Source organism: Hirundo rustica, chromosome 11, assembly GCF_015227805.2.
Source record: "Hirundo rustica isolate bHirRus1 chromosome 11, bHirRus1.pri.v3, whole genome shotgun sequence".
Lineage (NCBI taxonomy): Eukaryota > Metazoa > Chordata > Aves > Passeriformes > Hirundinidae > Hirundo > Hirundo rustica.
In genome coordinates, this window is record NC_053460.1 from 8,002,417 (window position 1) to 8,016,374 (window position 13,958).

The 13,958-nt window shown below is 50.3% G+C and overlaps 1 protein-coding gene across 1 annotated transcript in view; it reads right to left on the reverse strand.

Annotated features, from left to right (window-relative positions):
* Window positions 1–1,826: 1,826 nt before the first annotated feature.
* The window catches only part of CFDP1 (craniofacial development protein 1), a 62,265-nt gene continuing 50,133 nt past the window's right edge, over window positions 1,827–13,958 (reverse strand). Inside the window, exons 6-7 of the mRNA XM_040075730.1 lie at window positions 7,550–7,708; window positions 1,827–2,574 (exon numbers count right to left, since the gene is read on the reverse strand). Coding sequence (XP_039931664.1) covers window positions 2,484–2,574; window positions 7,550–7,708 — 250 coding nt within the window. The 3' untranslated portion in view covers window positions 1,827–2,483. The remainder of the gene's footprint in view (window positions 2,575–7,549; window positions 7,709–13,958) is intronic.

Consider the following 13,958-nt stretch of genomic DNA (forward strand, 5'->3'; position numbering starts at 1 on the left):
TTTGCTCAGCTGAAGAGAAGAAAAAAAAAAACTCTGGAGGGTTTCTGAAGAGCATAGCTGGGGCTGGCAGGCAGGATCCTGTAAATTTAGGGTCATCAATTTTCCCAGTTCACCAGGATGCCAGGGGAGGTTGTGCTGGCCACATCCTTCTAGCATACCGTTAGCATGCATGTGAATCCAAAGCCACCCCTAAGCCATCCAGAGCCAGATGCAGCTGCAGGACTCACTATGGACACAGCCTGGAGCTTTTTAATGCTTTTAAAAACAAGACTGGGTTTGGTGCCTCTGGCCTTTGGGATCTCCAAGGGTACTTGTTACATCTCCATTCTGCTCTTGCTCATGATACAATGCACAGAATTATTTTCCATTTCTTACCTACTTGGTGCTGCCCAGCTGCTGGAGCAGAATGGGCAATAGAATGCAGCAGGGGTACTCATGCTGCAGCAAAAGTTTTGGTTGGCAGCTCCCAAAAGCCAGATGCCATGGTGCCCCAGCCTGTGCAGGGGTGACATGACCCTTCCCTGCTGCTGTCCAGCATCGGAGTCATGGGGGACACAGGGCAGAGATGGTCCCAAATATTCCCTCTTATCCGCTCAGCAACAGCAGAGCAATAGGCAAATCATCTCCCTGGCTGCCTGCTCAGCACTTGCAGCACGCCCAATCCTCCCAGCCCTGCTTGTGGCTGCCTCAGCATCTCACCATCTTCAGGGATCTGCAGCAAAACAAGCCTGGGCTGCCTTGGAGTCCCTGTTGGGAGGGACCCTGTAAGGGCAGGACAGCACACAAGGAGAGAAGGCGCTGGAGATGGTCCAGCAGTACCAGTTCTGAGCAGGGGAGCAGCCCAACTACTGCAGCAGTACCTGCCTTGCTCCACAGCCCCCACTGAGGTCCTGCCAGGGCCATTCACCACCACTCAGGAACTCCAAGCTGAGATATCCCCACTACCGTGCCCTGCACAGGGACTCTGGTTGTTTTTGCAACCTAAGCCAGAGCAGCAACTGGCTTGGAAGTGTTTGGAGATGAAAACATGTCATCACTCTGTTTTGTTTCTGTCCAATTTCAGGCTTGTTCAAGCAGGTCCATTACAGCTGATTCTGTACAGAACAGGGCGCCAAAGGCTGCAGCTCCCCTGAGCACGTGGTGTTTTGTTCTGGTCTGTCCTGCAGGCCACAGAGCAGGGGCTGACTCAGCAGCAGACACAAGAGCCCAAGGCTCAGACCCTGCTCAGAGCCACAGGCAAGGGGCCACGGGCAGTGATGGCATCGCTCACCCTGTGGGCAGGAAGGATGGGGCTTGTGCTGCTTTCCCCAGCACGGCACCAGCATGGGCTGCCCCACCAGAGCATCCCATGGGGAAACGCTGATGAGTTCCTCTACTCCAAGGATGTGCACAGACCAGACATGAGGAGCTGCCCAGCTCCACCAGAGCCAGGCCAGCAGGATGACGGTGCGTTACTGGTCTCCAGCTCCAGCTGCTCGTTCCACACCCAGGCGCCTTGGCCTGCCCCCTCCCAGACAGCTGTACTTGCTGAATGTCCCTGCGTGGCCATGCTTTGGATGGGTTTCCTTCCTCCTGCAGCATTGCTACAGGACTACAGTGATCTTGTCATCCCCAATTCTAGGTTTCATTGCACCAGCAGCCCCAGTAATGAGGAGGGAAAGCAATTCAAGCACTTGCTCTGACCCGCAGGCTGCTATCAGGGCACACACTGGGCACCTCTGAGAGAGGTTTTTATGACTCCCGTCAGGCACTCCTTACTGCATGTGATCCTTAATTTCTTTGTCCTCTGCCTCCCACACAAACCACACTGCCAGCATGCAGGAGTATTGGGATGGAATACTTTATTCACGTGAGCACTCAGATCCTGGCCCTTCCTGCCTGCTGCAGCTGCTCCCATCTTCTTGACAGTATGAACAAGGAAGGATTTCTTCACCAGCTTGCTTAACCCCCCCCCGCATCATCAGACCCCACAAACAAGTACAGACAGTTTGGCTTTGTCTGGAAAGGAGCAGAGGGCAGAGAGGCAAGGAGTGCAGCGGGGCTGGCAGAGCAGGCAGAAGGGCTCCAGCCCACAGCTTGCGTATGCACAGCAGCCATGAAACCTTCCCGCAGCTCCACTCCCACCACCAAACATGACAGTACTCTCCCAGCCTTGGTGGCTCCTCCTGCTGCCAGATGCACCTGGGACTGGTAAAGGATGGGTGGGTGCCACCACCTCTTCTCCTTGGAAAGTTGTAACCAGAATTACACCAATGTCTTCTATCAGCTGCTGGGCCATTTAACCCTCCAAGTGCCTTCTGTCCATTGACAAATACCCTCCCCAAACTATTACAGTAAAAGGAAAACCCTGTACGTTGTGACATACAGGCTGAGTCTTGGGTAGAGAACAGTTTCCGTGCTTGGTGGTTGTTGGTGGCCGGCAGCCCCCAGCCAGCCCTGGGGCACAGAAGGGAGCAAGATCCCCTACGGCCACCCCCAGCACGTCAGGGCTTCATCCTGCTCAGTCTGATGTCGCGTTCGATTTCGAACTGCCTGTGATCCACACGCTCCAGGAACGCTTTCCTCTCGATGTACCTGCAGGGGGGCAGAGGCAGAGGCTGTGAGCAGTGCCCGTGGCAGCCTGTGTGGCCCCCAGCCTGGGGCAAACCCCACCCAAAGGGATGAGCAGGGAGGGAAAGCACCATCTGACTCATCCCCTTCTCTTTCCATGAACTGATCACTCCACTGAACATCTCCTATGGACACCAAAGCTGCTCTGTGGCTTGCTGGCTGTCACTTGGGGGACTCCCAGAGGTCTGGTGGTCACACAGGCTAGAGAAGTGAACTGGCTGATTCTGGTTCCAGCTCTTCTCCTACAGCTGAGAAATGTCCTTCACAGACACCTTGAAGGAGATCAGAGCAGGCCTTTGCACCATCCAGCAAAGCATCTCAAATGCAACCACAACCTTCAATACAAGCTGATAGGCCCATGATACAAGCCAGGAACAGGCACAGGGAGCATTTCGGTATGCAAAAAGCATCACACAGCAAACCTGCAGCAGCTCAGGGATGCAGGCCGGGGGTTTCCCAGCCACAGACCAGCTTCTAACCACCACTGAGTATTCAGGGCTGCCCCTCAGCACAGCACCTGAGTGCTGCGAGGAAGAAGGCACTCCTGTGCCTGGAAAAGCACCTTGCTGCTCATTAATGGCATGCAGCTGAATTTTAATGTACTTCGCTGCAAACCCTTGCCACAGACAGCCCGGGGCTGTGCTACTAATTAACCTACAGAGGGAGTGAAATTGCAATTCAAAACAGGAGCTGTAATTGAATCATCACAATTGTTTTGCATTTGTTCCAGGGTGGAAAACACTGGACTGCCATGACAAGGTCATTAAACTTGTGTGGGGAACCACTGAATTTGGCTGTTCTGTCAGTCACTGCTCTTCCTGCTCACTAGAGCAGCCCACTGCTTGAAAGCAAGACCAAAGCCTATGGGAAGATGAGCATCTCAGGCTCTGCAGGTTTTCCTGGCTGCTGGGTGGCTGGCAGCACGCATGAAAGTGCCCAAGACCCGCATGGGAGGGTTGAAGGCCTCTCCTACCAGTGATCTCTCTGAGACGAATGAACATTTGGTGATGAGGTCCCTGAAGATCAAGCTGGATGGGGCTCTAAGCAATCTGGTCTAGATAAAGAATCCCTGCTCACTGCTGGGGGTTGGATTATAGTGGGCCCTTAAAGGTCCCTTCCAACCTGAACCATTCTGTGATTCTGCAACTCTTTACGCTACAACTGTTGAACCTGTACTGAATGTGTTCCCAGCAGGGAGCCTTTGTCCTTGCTGCAAGGGACAGCCCTGACACTCCTGCCCATCCAGCCATCACTGGAAACAAATGAATCCAGATTAATTTCAGCCAGTCATTCCCCCAAGCAGATGAACAGCCCCACACGTCCCTGCTGCCACCCCACTCCCCTTGCAGCTCCAGCCTGTCTTGTGCTGACACAACTGGGTCAGCTCATCTCCGCTGGCTGCGAGGGGCAGGGACCAGCACGGCGCAACGCAGGCAAAGAGCTGGCTGGGAGGAGGTATTTTTGTGGCTCCTGCCCTTCACTGTTGGAGAAGAGCTGTGCACTGAGGCCCCCTCCCCACACTGGTTCAGGAAAGGCAGGCAGCGGAGTGTCGCTTCCCTTCATCCCTGTAAGCAGGGAGGTGACCGGCTCCTGGGGCTGGGCTCAGAGAGGCCACAGGAAGGAAGCTGAGGGGTCACGCTGTATGTGCTCAGTGTCATATTGCTGGGCGTGTGGTTCTTCTCCTCCTTCACTGGTAAACACCAACCACAATCCCAGCTGGGAAGACAAGGACAGGAATTACTGATGTTCATCTGGGAAAACCCCAATGGCCTGGGCAGCAACAGCCCAACCTACTGAATCTGAAGCTCTTTTGGGCCCTCTGTGACACCCATCTATCAACCCCAGCAAAGGGTCAATCTCTTTCTCCTCCTCTTCCTCTCTTGACTGCTGTGCCTCTCTGGTGGGCAGGGCCTGGCTCCTGGGGGATCCATATGGATCATGAACCAGGAATGTGGTCTCACAGCTGCAGCCAGCAGCGCTGCACAGAGGAGGAACTGCGACGTCATCCCATGGCGTTGTCCTTGGCTGGCCGGAGCAAAGTGCTCTAAGTACCAGAGCAGACCCCCCAGGCACTACCTGGGCATACACTGGGCTTGTGGGGCCTGGCTGGCTTGTGCTGCAGGCACACAGGGGCGGGAGGTGCAGACAGATGTGAGCAGGGAAGCTGTAGAGTCGGCACAAGCCCCTCCATGCTCTGAAGCCTGTGCTGGAGCTGCAGCTCTCTCTGTGCTCAGCCAGCTTCGTGCAGCCGACACCAAGGCACCACCCAACACGGTGCAAAGTACACGAGTGAGGCACAAACACCCGTCCTGAGCTTGTCTAAACAACCTTTGCTACCTGAATCAATACCTTCCTGTAAATTATCAACCCGCCTGGAAACGGGGCAGCTGTGATCCACGGCAGAGCAAAGTAAATCCGTTGGGAGCAAGGCTGTCTCTGCTAACAAGGGCAGCTGCAAGCTGCTCTGGGGAGGGTCTCTGGTGCTGCCTGTCCCCTGTCAGTCGCCATCAGTCACCCGGTGCAGGAGTGCACGGGGCCGGCTGCTCCCCCATGGGGCTGCCCTACAAAGGTGGCCCAATTAAGAGGCCACCACACATTTCCATTTATAAAGCACATCAGAGAGATGAACAGCAAAGGGGATAGCTGCCTTTGCTCCTTACTCCAGCCCCTCCTGTCAAATCCAGGACAGGCCCTCAGGACCTGATACAGCCAGGCTGTAAAAGCCCAGATTCTATACCTAATCACTGGATGGGGGCTGGGCGTACAAGGGGTGGAAAATCAGAGGCAAGGGGAGGGCAGAGCCATGGGGCAGCACATGTCCCCCCTGTCTCAGGAATTCTAGGCCCAGGCTGTGGCTGGCTGGTAACTGGCACTGGCAGCAGAAAGGTGCCACAGCCCCACTGCTCCACTGGCTGCCGTGTTCTGGCCAAGCATGTGTGGCTGCTGGAGAAGGGCCAGGGAGGTACGAGGAGCTCTGGGCTGCAGCAACTTCTACAGGGTTAGCACGATAAAGGAATTCAACCTGTTTTCCCTCTCGAGCAAAAAGTAAAAGCTTCCTGCCTTCCTTGAGACACGCACGGACCATCTCTGTATGTGCACAGGATGTGTGGTATTGAGCAAACAGCTCCAGGAGTGGGCTGTAGCTTTCCTTGTCAGGCAGTCATTTACAATCACACAGCAGGACACGTGGGGAGCAGAGGTTTCTAACAGCACCAGGGATTAAAGGCAGTGCCCTGCTCTTGCCTGCCTGGGTTGAAGGGTTAACAACAGCTCATTACAATTTTTATAGAGATGTGTAAATGATTGCCCACTGAAGGGTGAGCACAGTTGACATTATTAAAGGAGAAGAGGCAGCTGCAGAAGGGACAACAGGCTCCTGTGAAATGACCTGAGGCCAGCAGCTGCTGTGCCTGTGACCTGCCCCCCAGGGAGGATGGCTGCTCTGTGAGGGTACTGCACCCTTCACACCGAGGTGGCCTGTAAGCAGAAATGCAGTGGGCTGTGCCTCCATTGGTTCTCCTCCCTCCTCCCTTTACCTTGAAAGTGGAAGTAATTCCTAGTGAGCAGCGGTTGATCCCCTCACACTACATGCCTGACTAGAATAAACATATTTGTGAGGAGTGTCTAAAGTCATCCTGGCATTATGTTCCTCATTCGTTTAATGACAAAACCTGCTTGCAAAGAGCTCAGCAAATTTTATAGCCTGGGATGTGACAGGCAGCAATACCCAAAGCTGTCCAAGATTAAAGATGCTCTTAAAATTGCTGCTCTGCTTTGCTCATCTTTTCCATGTGCTGATCCCTTCTTTAGCCTTCAAGGACCATCATGTGAGTGTCTTTGGAAAGGTTTGCCAGGCATGAAGAGCAAGCTGTCCTGCTTGGATGGGGTGGGAAAGGGAACAGCACTGACCAAGAACAGTCGACATATGGGGTTTGGGCACACAAGAGATGACACAAAACACTGCTCTGCCACACCTGTATGTTGTGTAAATCATTCACCTCCTTGGACTTCAGGGATCTCAGAGGAACAGCTCTGCTCTCCAGTACTCCTACTGAATTGCTCAACTTTTTCAAGGGCATGTGACCAGAAACAGACCAGGGGAGATTTGATGGAGGTAGTGTGTTGTGGAAGGGTGCAAGACCAAACTGAAATTATCTATTTGATAGTTTGATGGTTATAAAATATCTGTTTAAAACAGAAAAAATCTGTTGGAATGCAGAAGCTTTGGGTTTTTTCCTGCAGAGTAAAAGAACAGCTTATAATAAAATCTACATTTTATGAGCTGTCCACTAAGCCGGTTATGTTTTCCCAGAGCTTAGCAAAGCACTTGCAGTGGAAATGCTGCCTCTGATCTCATTATCACTCCCCACAGTGCATGTTATTAGCTTTCTGTTTTATTTACAGCATCACCATTTATTTTTACGATACTTCCATTAACTTCATTGGAGTGAACATTGCTTGATGCACACAACCAACGCCCAGCACTGCCATAATCCTTAATGCACCTTGCCAGCTGTTTGGCGTTTACACAAATCTTTATGCGGGAGGAAGGACAGATGCAGCTGAAACATGTCATTTGAAGAACAGAACAAAACCTCCCAAACTGAAAAAAGAAAAAAGGACAAAGGCAATTGTGTTTCCTTGTGGAGTGGGCTGCATTAGACCAGTTCATGCTCTGTGCCACAAGCAGAATAGATGATAAAGCCAGACATTAGCTGGACTTAGAGAACTCACAAGATTGTTAGCAGAGAGTGATAGGTGTTTGCAGACTTACCTGTCTCCCTGCGATGCTTATAGCAGCTACTGGCTTTATGTATCCCTAAAATAAATCCTTAAGAAATCCCAAGGGTTTTTGAACTCTGTAGCCAGCAACGGGCTTCCCACATGTAAAGGAAGTGGTGGGAAATTCTGGACTACTGTTAGGTAAAGTCCCTCTTACCCGTCTTTCCCTCGGTTATGGATTGCCAGCTCCTCCACAATCCCCTCCTCCTCCTTGAAGTTCTCCCAGTCCAGCTTAGATTTCTCCAGGGTGCTCATCTTCTGCTTTTTGGCACCGATTTTCCCCAGGAGGCTACTCATACCGCTTGGCCTCTTCACCCTAATGGAGATTAAGGAGCAAATGTTGGTTAAATGCAGGGAGATGGCAATTAAAAACAGAGCTGAGAAACGTCACGCCTGAGAGTGGTGGCTTCGACGGTGGTGAGCCACCGCCACCAAACAGATGGCCACCAACTCCAGGCAGCCTGCAGGCGGCAAGGTCAGGCTTCCTGCAGATCCTGCTCTGCTGTTCCCCTGGAAGCAGCTGAGTTCATTACACACATATCTCAAGTGCTTGGTTTTTGTGAAAGGGCTTTTTCATTTATCTTCTTAAAAGAACAGAGAGCTTTCAGGCCAAAAGAGATCATTAAATCATCTAGTTTGACCCCTTGTATATACCAGGCCAAGCCATTCCACTGATCACCTCTGTGCTAAGTCTGGTTCTTTGTCTTCAGTTAATGTGTTGTTTTCTGGAAGGCATCCAGCCTCAGTGCGTCACCAGCGCTGACAACACATCTAGGAATTAACCGTTTCTTTGGTACTAATGCTTGATTTTCTCTAGTTTTAGGTTCTGGTTGCTGCTCCTTATTCTAAATTCAAGAACACTTTGGTCTCCAGGTGAGTCTCATTAGTGACATACTTGTACACCACTAATGAACTTACATCTGAATTATTTTTATGCAAACAGATAGAGTTCCTTATGCCTCTTATTGAAATGCATTTTTCCCCAGCCCATACATCACTGCTAAGGTTTTATCCCCCTGCTTATGTTTCAATGCTGTTTGAAGATGGGAGCACAGAACTGGCTGTAACCCCCACCCTTCTCCTGATTTGTTTCTGTCCAAACATTGCCTAAATCCTGTTAGCTGCACACTGAGTCCCAGTGCACGTGCAGTGATCCCATACCATCTCCAGGTCCCTGTTTGGCAGGAAGACCACTTTGGTCTTTCATCCCTTGTTCTTAGGGGAGTGAAATCCCACCCGTACGGCGGGGCCCCCAAATCTCCCCTTTATGCTGGGAAATGCACACACAGGAGCTCAGGTCAGCCGAGCTGCCCTCTAAGGAAGACAATTCTCAGGGACAGGAACCCGTAAAACAAACTTGTATTAACCCTTCTTAAACCCCCCCAGGAATGGGGGACAAACAGCATCCCATTGAACTCATGTTTACACACATTCCAGAGATAACTTCAGGTCTGCAGGGCCTTTGCCTCTGCAAGAAGCCAGAGAGGAAATTGCTTTCGTTCCTGAGAGATGAAGGAATTTGGGAAGGGGGGCCCGAGGAAGGCAGCCAGGTGAGCATGGCAAATTGCTCTCCACCAGTGCTCTCTGAGCACACTCCTGCCCAGGGGTAGCCGTTCTTGGGAACGTATCCAAAGTTGTCCTTATCGGATCATTAGCATGGTTTATTCTTCCGTAATTTGCAAGCCTCTAAAGGAAAATAATTCTGCAGTTTATATGGAATTAAATCAAAGAAAATGACAACTCTGTAAGCCTCAGCCAGAAGACTCTCAATGAAAGAATGGCTGGCTAGAGTCACTTGGGGTTGCAGCTTCCTGACATAGATATATTTGAGATTAAGGACATCTTGGCAGGCTCCACAGCAGCTGGACAAGGCTGCCCTGCCCCTCTTCAATACCAGCCAGAGGAGCAGAAATGTCCTAGGACCTGGGCCTCTTATTTCCTTCAGTCCCTGCCCCTGGCTGGAGCACTGGCCAACAGCCAGCAGTTGTTCACTCTGTGGGGACACGGAACAAGCTGGATGCTCTTTGACTTGCCTTTACCCCTGAATATCTCATCAAGATGCCTACAGCCCTTCACTCCATGATCACACAATAAACCCCTGATCCTTGCTAGGCCTCCAAATCTGCCTTACTTTTCAAGGCATGATGGCTCCAGGTATCCTTATTTGTAGGTAGCAGGAAAGTGGTGTAAGGGGGCAAAATGGGCAAAGATGTTCTCAGCACAAGATAAAGTTGGAGAGACTTGGTTCCACATCTGGCTATCCAGGACTACATAAGCCTTGTTCAACCACCAAACCCAGTATCAGATATGTGTTCAAGATTGGAGGGAGTCAGAGAAAAGGAGATACGACAAAGAATAAGGATGAACCACATAAAATATTGGACAGTTGTCGTCCATGGCATTCCCTGCTGCACAGCTGCCTGGAAAGCAGAGCCTGGTGGTCGTGCACAGCAGTTCCTTACACTGCACTGGGAGGCCTTAAAGATGCCCTGAAACAGACCTAGGGAAGTGCTATGGCTGATCCAGCTGCCAAAGCTCCTCTGCCCTAAGCCTGGCAGGCAGAAGGTGTTTAAATTAACACAAGGTATTCAATAACACATTTCTCTGAATATACTTAACTTTCCTGACACACTCGGGCTTAAGATTTTCCTACGATGAAGTGGGAAAAGCAGGGTTGTAGAAATAGAAGGTGTTGTCCCTTGTCCCTAGACTTCCCCTAAATGTTTTTTTTTGGGACAAAAATCCCCAATGACCCAAGAGCCATCTCACCTATCCAAGGACACCCACAGCTCATCTGCATCTACTGATCTTCCTGTGGGTGGAAGTCCAAAGTCACTGTCAGTTGAAAAACACACACAGCACACACCTGGAAAAACCCAACTGAACGTTCTGGGATCTTTCCTGGGTGTTAGAGAAATCTCTGCCCTGCAGAGTGACAAGCAGGCTCAGAGGCAGGCTCACACATGCTGAGACTGATCCTTCTTGGCTGAACCTTGGGCTGTTGGCTGCTGGTGGGGAAGAACTGAGTTGGGACAGGAGCCAATCGGCCAAGCTGGGCTGCTGAACATGTCTCTGCATGAAACACAGACTGGGACTGCTGACAGGCCCCTGCTGCCCCCAAACCACAGTGGAGGATAGACGGGAGGGAAGGGAACCAAAGGCAAGATGGTTCATGGCAAGAGGTGGAAGAAGAGGTGGTGCTGGCTTCAGGGAGGAGCTGCAAATTAGACAAGGGCTGCTTATGATATATCCTTTCTTCCATAGCAATTCCTGGCAAAAATTAACAACATTTGGATGCACACATCCATCTGTAATGATGCTCAAGGCCTCTGTATGTCCTCTTGGTCATGGATCTCAGGAATATTGCTTAAAACATATAATTCACCCTTTGTTTGAAGCTACAGAGTCTGGGCTATGATATGGACCTCCATCAAGGGCATCCAGATAATCACAAGAATACTCACAAGTCAACAGTTCCTTCAAGGCAAGGGAACCTGACAAAAAAGGGCAGGCTATGTTGCACCCTTGTGTTGATGACTACTCCAGAAATATTATTAATATCCAATGTCAGTCCCATGCTGGAAACTGGCTCTGGGCTGGATAACCTGGTTCTGCTCCCGTCCAGACAATTCTGTGCTGCTGCAGCAGGACCAAGCCTGGGCCAGGCAATGGGGCCAGGCACAGGCTGAAGGACATGTTTGAGTCTGCTGCTGAGTCCTCATTCCATGCTGAGCCTTTTATCACCCTGAATAAATCCAGCAAACCTGGGGGTGGGAATTCCTACGCTTGTGCCAAAATGAAGTAAATGAGAAACATTAAAGTCCAATTAAAAACTTGCTTGGCCTTAAATGCCTCATCTGTTTAAAAAGCAAGTAAAGGGGCCTGATTAATTGCATTCAGTGCCAACAAGAGGAATTATTACCCTTTTTGTACTCATTAAGGGTATCTGCTGTGGCATCTTTAATCACTAAGGCATTTAAAAGAGAGAAAGTAATTTGCTAAGACATAATGGATCCCAGGGATGAGGATCAGGACAATCGCCTGTTTAGGACACAAAGACATGCTCTGAATTTTCACAATTAAAAAGCACAGCCAAAGTCTGCCCCTGAATGAGGGGGGGAAAAAAAAAAAAAAAAAAAAAAATATATATATATATATATATATATAAAAGTGCTGGGGGCTGTGCCTTGGTGGGGGGATTCCCCTGCACCATCTAATGTCATCAGGACAAGGACTGTGCCTGTGCATCATCTGGCATGGTTGAACACAGGGACAAGCAGCAAGCCCTGGGCTCCCCTGCTGTCCCACCGTAGGTGAACACACTCTGAATCCTTGTCCTTAACGATGATGCTTCCCCACCATCTTGGTACAAGCCTGCAGCCTGACCAGAAGCTTGGAAAATTGCTGCTACAGCAGTGGTAAAATGTCACTGCCACATGTAATCCCTGATGTCTTGTAACAGGAAGGTCAGCAGCATCTGAGAAATGTATGCCTGTTTAAAAGAGGCAGACTTCACCACAAGCTTTAGAAGATAATCTTCCAGCAATTGGGAACATGGCTACAAAGGTCTCATCGTGCATCCCACCAGCCAAAGCAGGATGAGTTCCTCTCCCACCCACCCAGAGACAGGTGCTCTGAAGGTCTCCTAACACCCATCCCACACGCACTGAGGTTTCAGTACTTCATCAGCCTTTCGCTCACACAAGTCTTCCCCAATAACTAAATTTCCTTGCTTGGTCTATGACTTGATGACTTCTTCCTAGTAGCTACTAAGAACAGATCACTCCCTCACTTTTTGCAGCAGCCTTTTATGTCTTTGAAAGCTTTTCATACTGCCTTCACTCCAGCTTGCTCTTTCCTAGACTAAACAATCCCAGGCCCTTTCAAGCTTTTCTCATCCCTCATGGTTTCCAGCCCTCTGACCACTCTCACTGCTCTCCGTGGACTCTCGGCTATTGGCCCATATATTCCTCAAAGCACAGCATCCAAAACGGGAATAGCACGGGTGACGGGTTTACCAGCACTGGGAGCAGGGAGAATGCTTCAGATGCCTTGGGAAGCACGCAGCTCCTTACACAGCCCCTATGACGTGCGCCTTCTTCACAACCGTGTGACAGCAGTGACTCACGTTGAACCTGTGATTCACCCAGGTCTCTGTCTGCTCCACTGCTGCCAACTTTCTTCCTCCATCCACGCAGAACAATCCTGCTATCCAGAGGCTGAGCTCTGTGCTGCTCCTCCTGTTTACCCTCACGTTTCCCTTGACACAGTGGATCTCGGATGTCTTTATGAATCAGCCTCTCCTATCCGCAACAGCCATGCTGCAGCTGTTGAAGAGGAGCACTAGGGAAAGCACCTCCTGTCTTTGTGAAGTACCTATGGAGACTATTTAACAGCTGAACCAGCACCAGTTGGCCTAAGAAGATCAAGGTGACTGGCCAGAAGCAGGCAGGACCAGCAGGGTCAGACTGCAGGAGCTGACAGATCACGGCCAACACCAACGAACAAAGTGAGCCCAAAGGACACTTACTCAAATGCTGGCCAAGGAGCCAGCAGTGCCCCTAGCTTTAGCCTGACCTCCACCCTTGGGGATCACAAACCCTCTGCTGCTCTGTTTCTGCTGGCTCCACAGACCCTGTGCTGCTTCTCCATCTGCCTTGGAGCGTCCTCCTTGCTGTGGATAACAACTTCTGTAGCAGGAAGGCCCTACTTCTTGTCATCTATTGACACTTGTAAGAAGGGCTTAATTTGTAATAAGATAATGCTGAACATGAAACAGGGTATTACTGATTCTTAGCTAACACTTCAATGCTCCCTCACCCCTCTTCTTTTATGCCACATTTTGGGGAAATAGTGTGAGCAAACACACAGAAGAGGATGGTCACTGACGTATGCAAATCACAAATGAGTTGTTTGTTTTTCCCCCACTAATTAAAACCAGCCCCTGAGCCCCAGTTAAACAGTGGGAAATAACCTGTTCTGCCAATGAGGGTTTTGTGACAAAGCAACTGCTGCAAGGCTTGAACCAGGAAGAGTATTTTTTTTAGATTATGCTGATTCCACCAAGGCATCCCACACGCCTTGCAGCTATAGGGTAGAGGAAACAAGACAACAAAGTGGGGCAACTTCTCTGGCCTGACTGCAGGGTTTTGCACCTCCCAGAGCAGAGACAATTTAGTGCTGGATACCCCATCACATTCCAGCATCCATCCAAAATATCTGATCACTCTCCATGAGGCACTGCAGAGCAATCTTTTCTCCTGCAGAAATAAACGTGGACTCACAGAGGTGACATGATTTCACCAGTAGGAAAACTTGCAAGGCCAGGAAAGCCTCTGTGCCTTCTGTCCCCATCCTTGGAAGCAGATTATCAGAGATCTCCTTTACCAATTACCATTTAAAAAGGCAGGTTACATCTACAACCTATAAAAATCCACTTTCAAGCCAGGTTCAGAACTTGATGGATAGTTTTTCTTGTGTGTTAGATGATGAGAATACTGCAAGGGGCAGTGTATTTATGATGTCTGGCAGGAGAGGACAAGCAGGAGGCATCCACTCCTAGATCT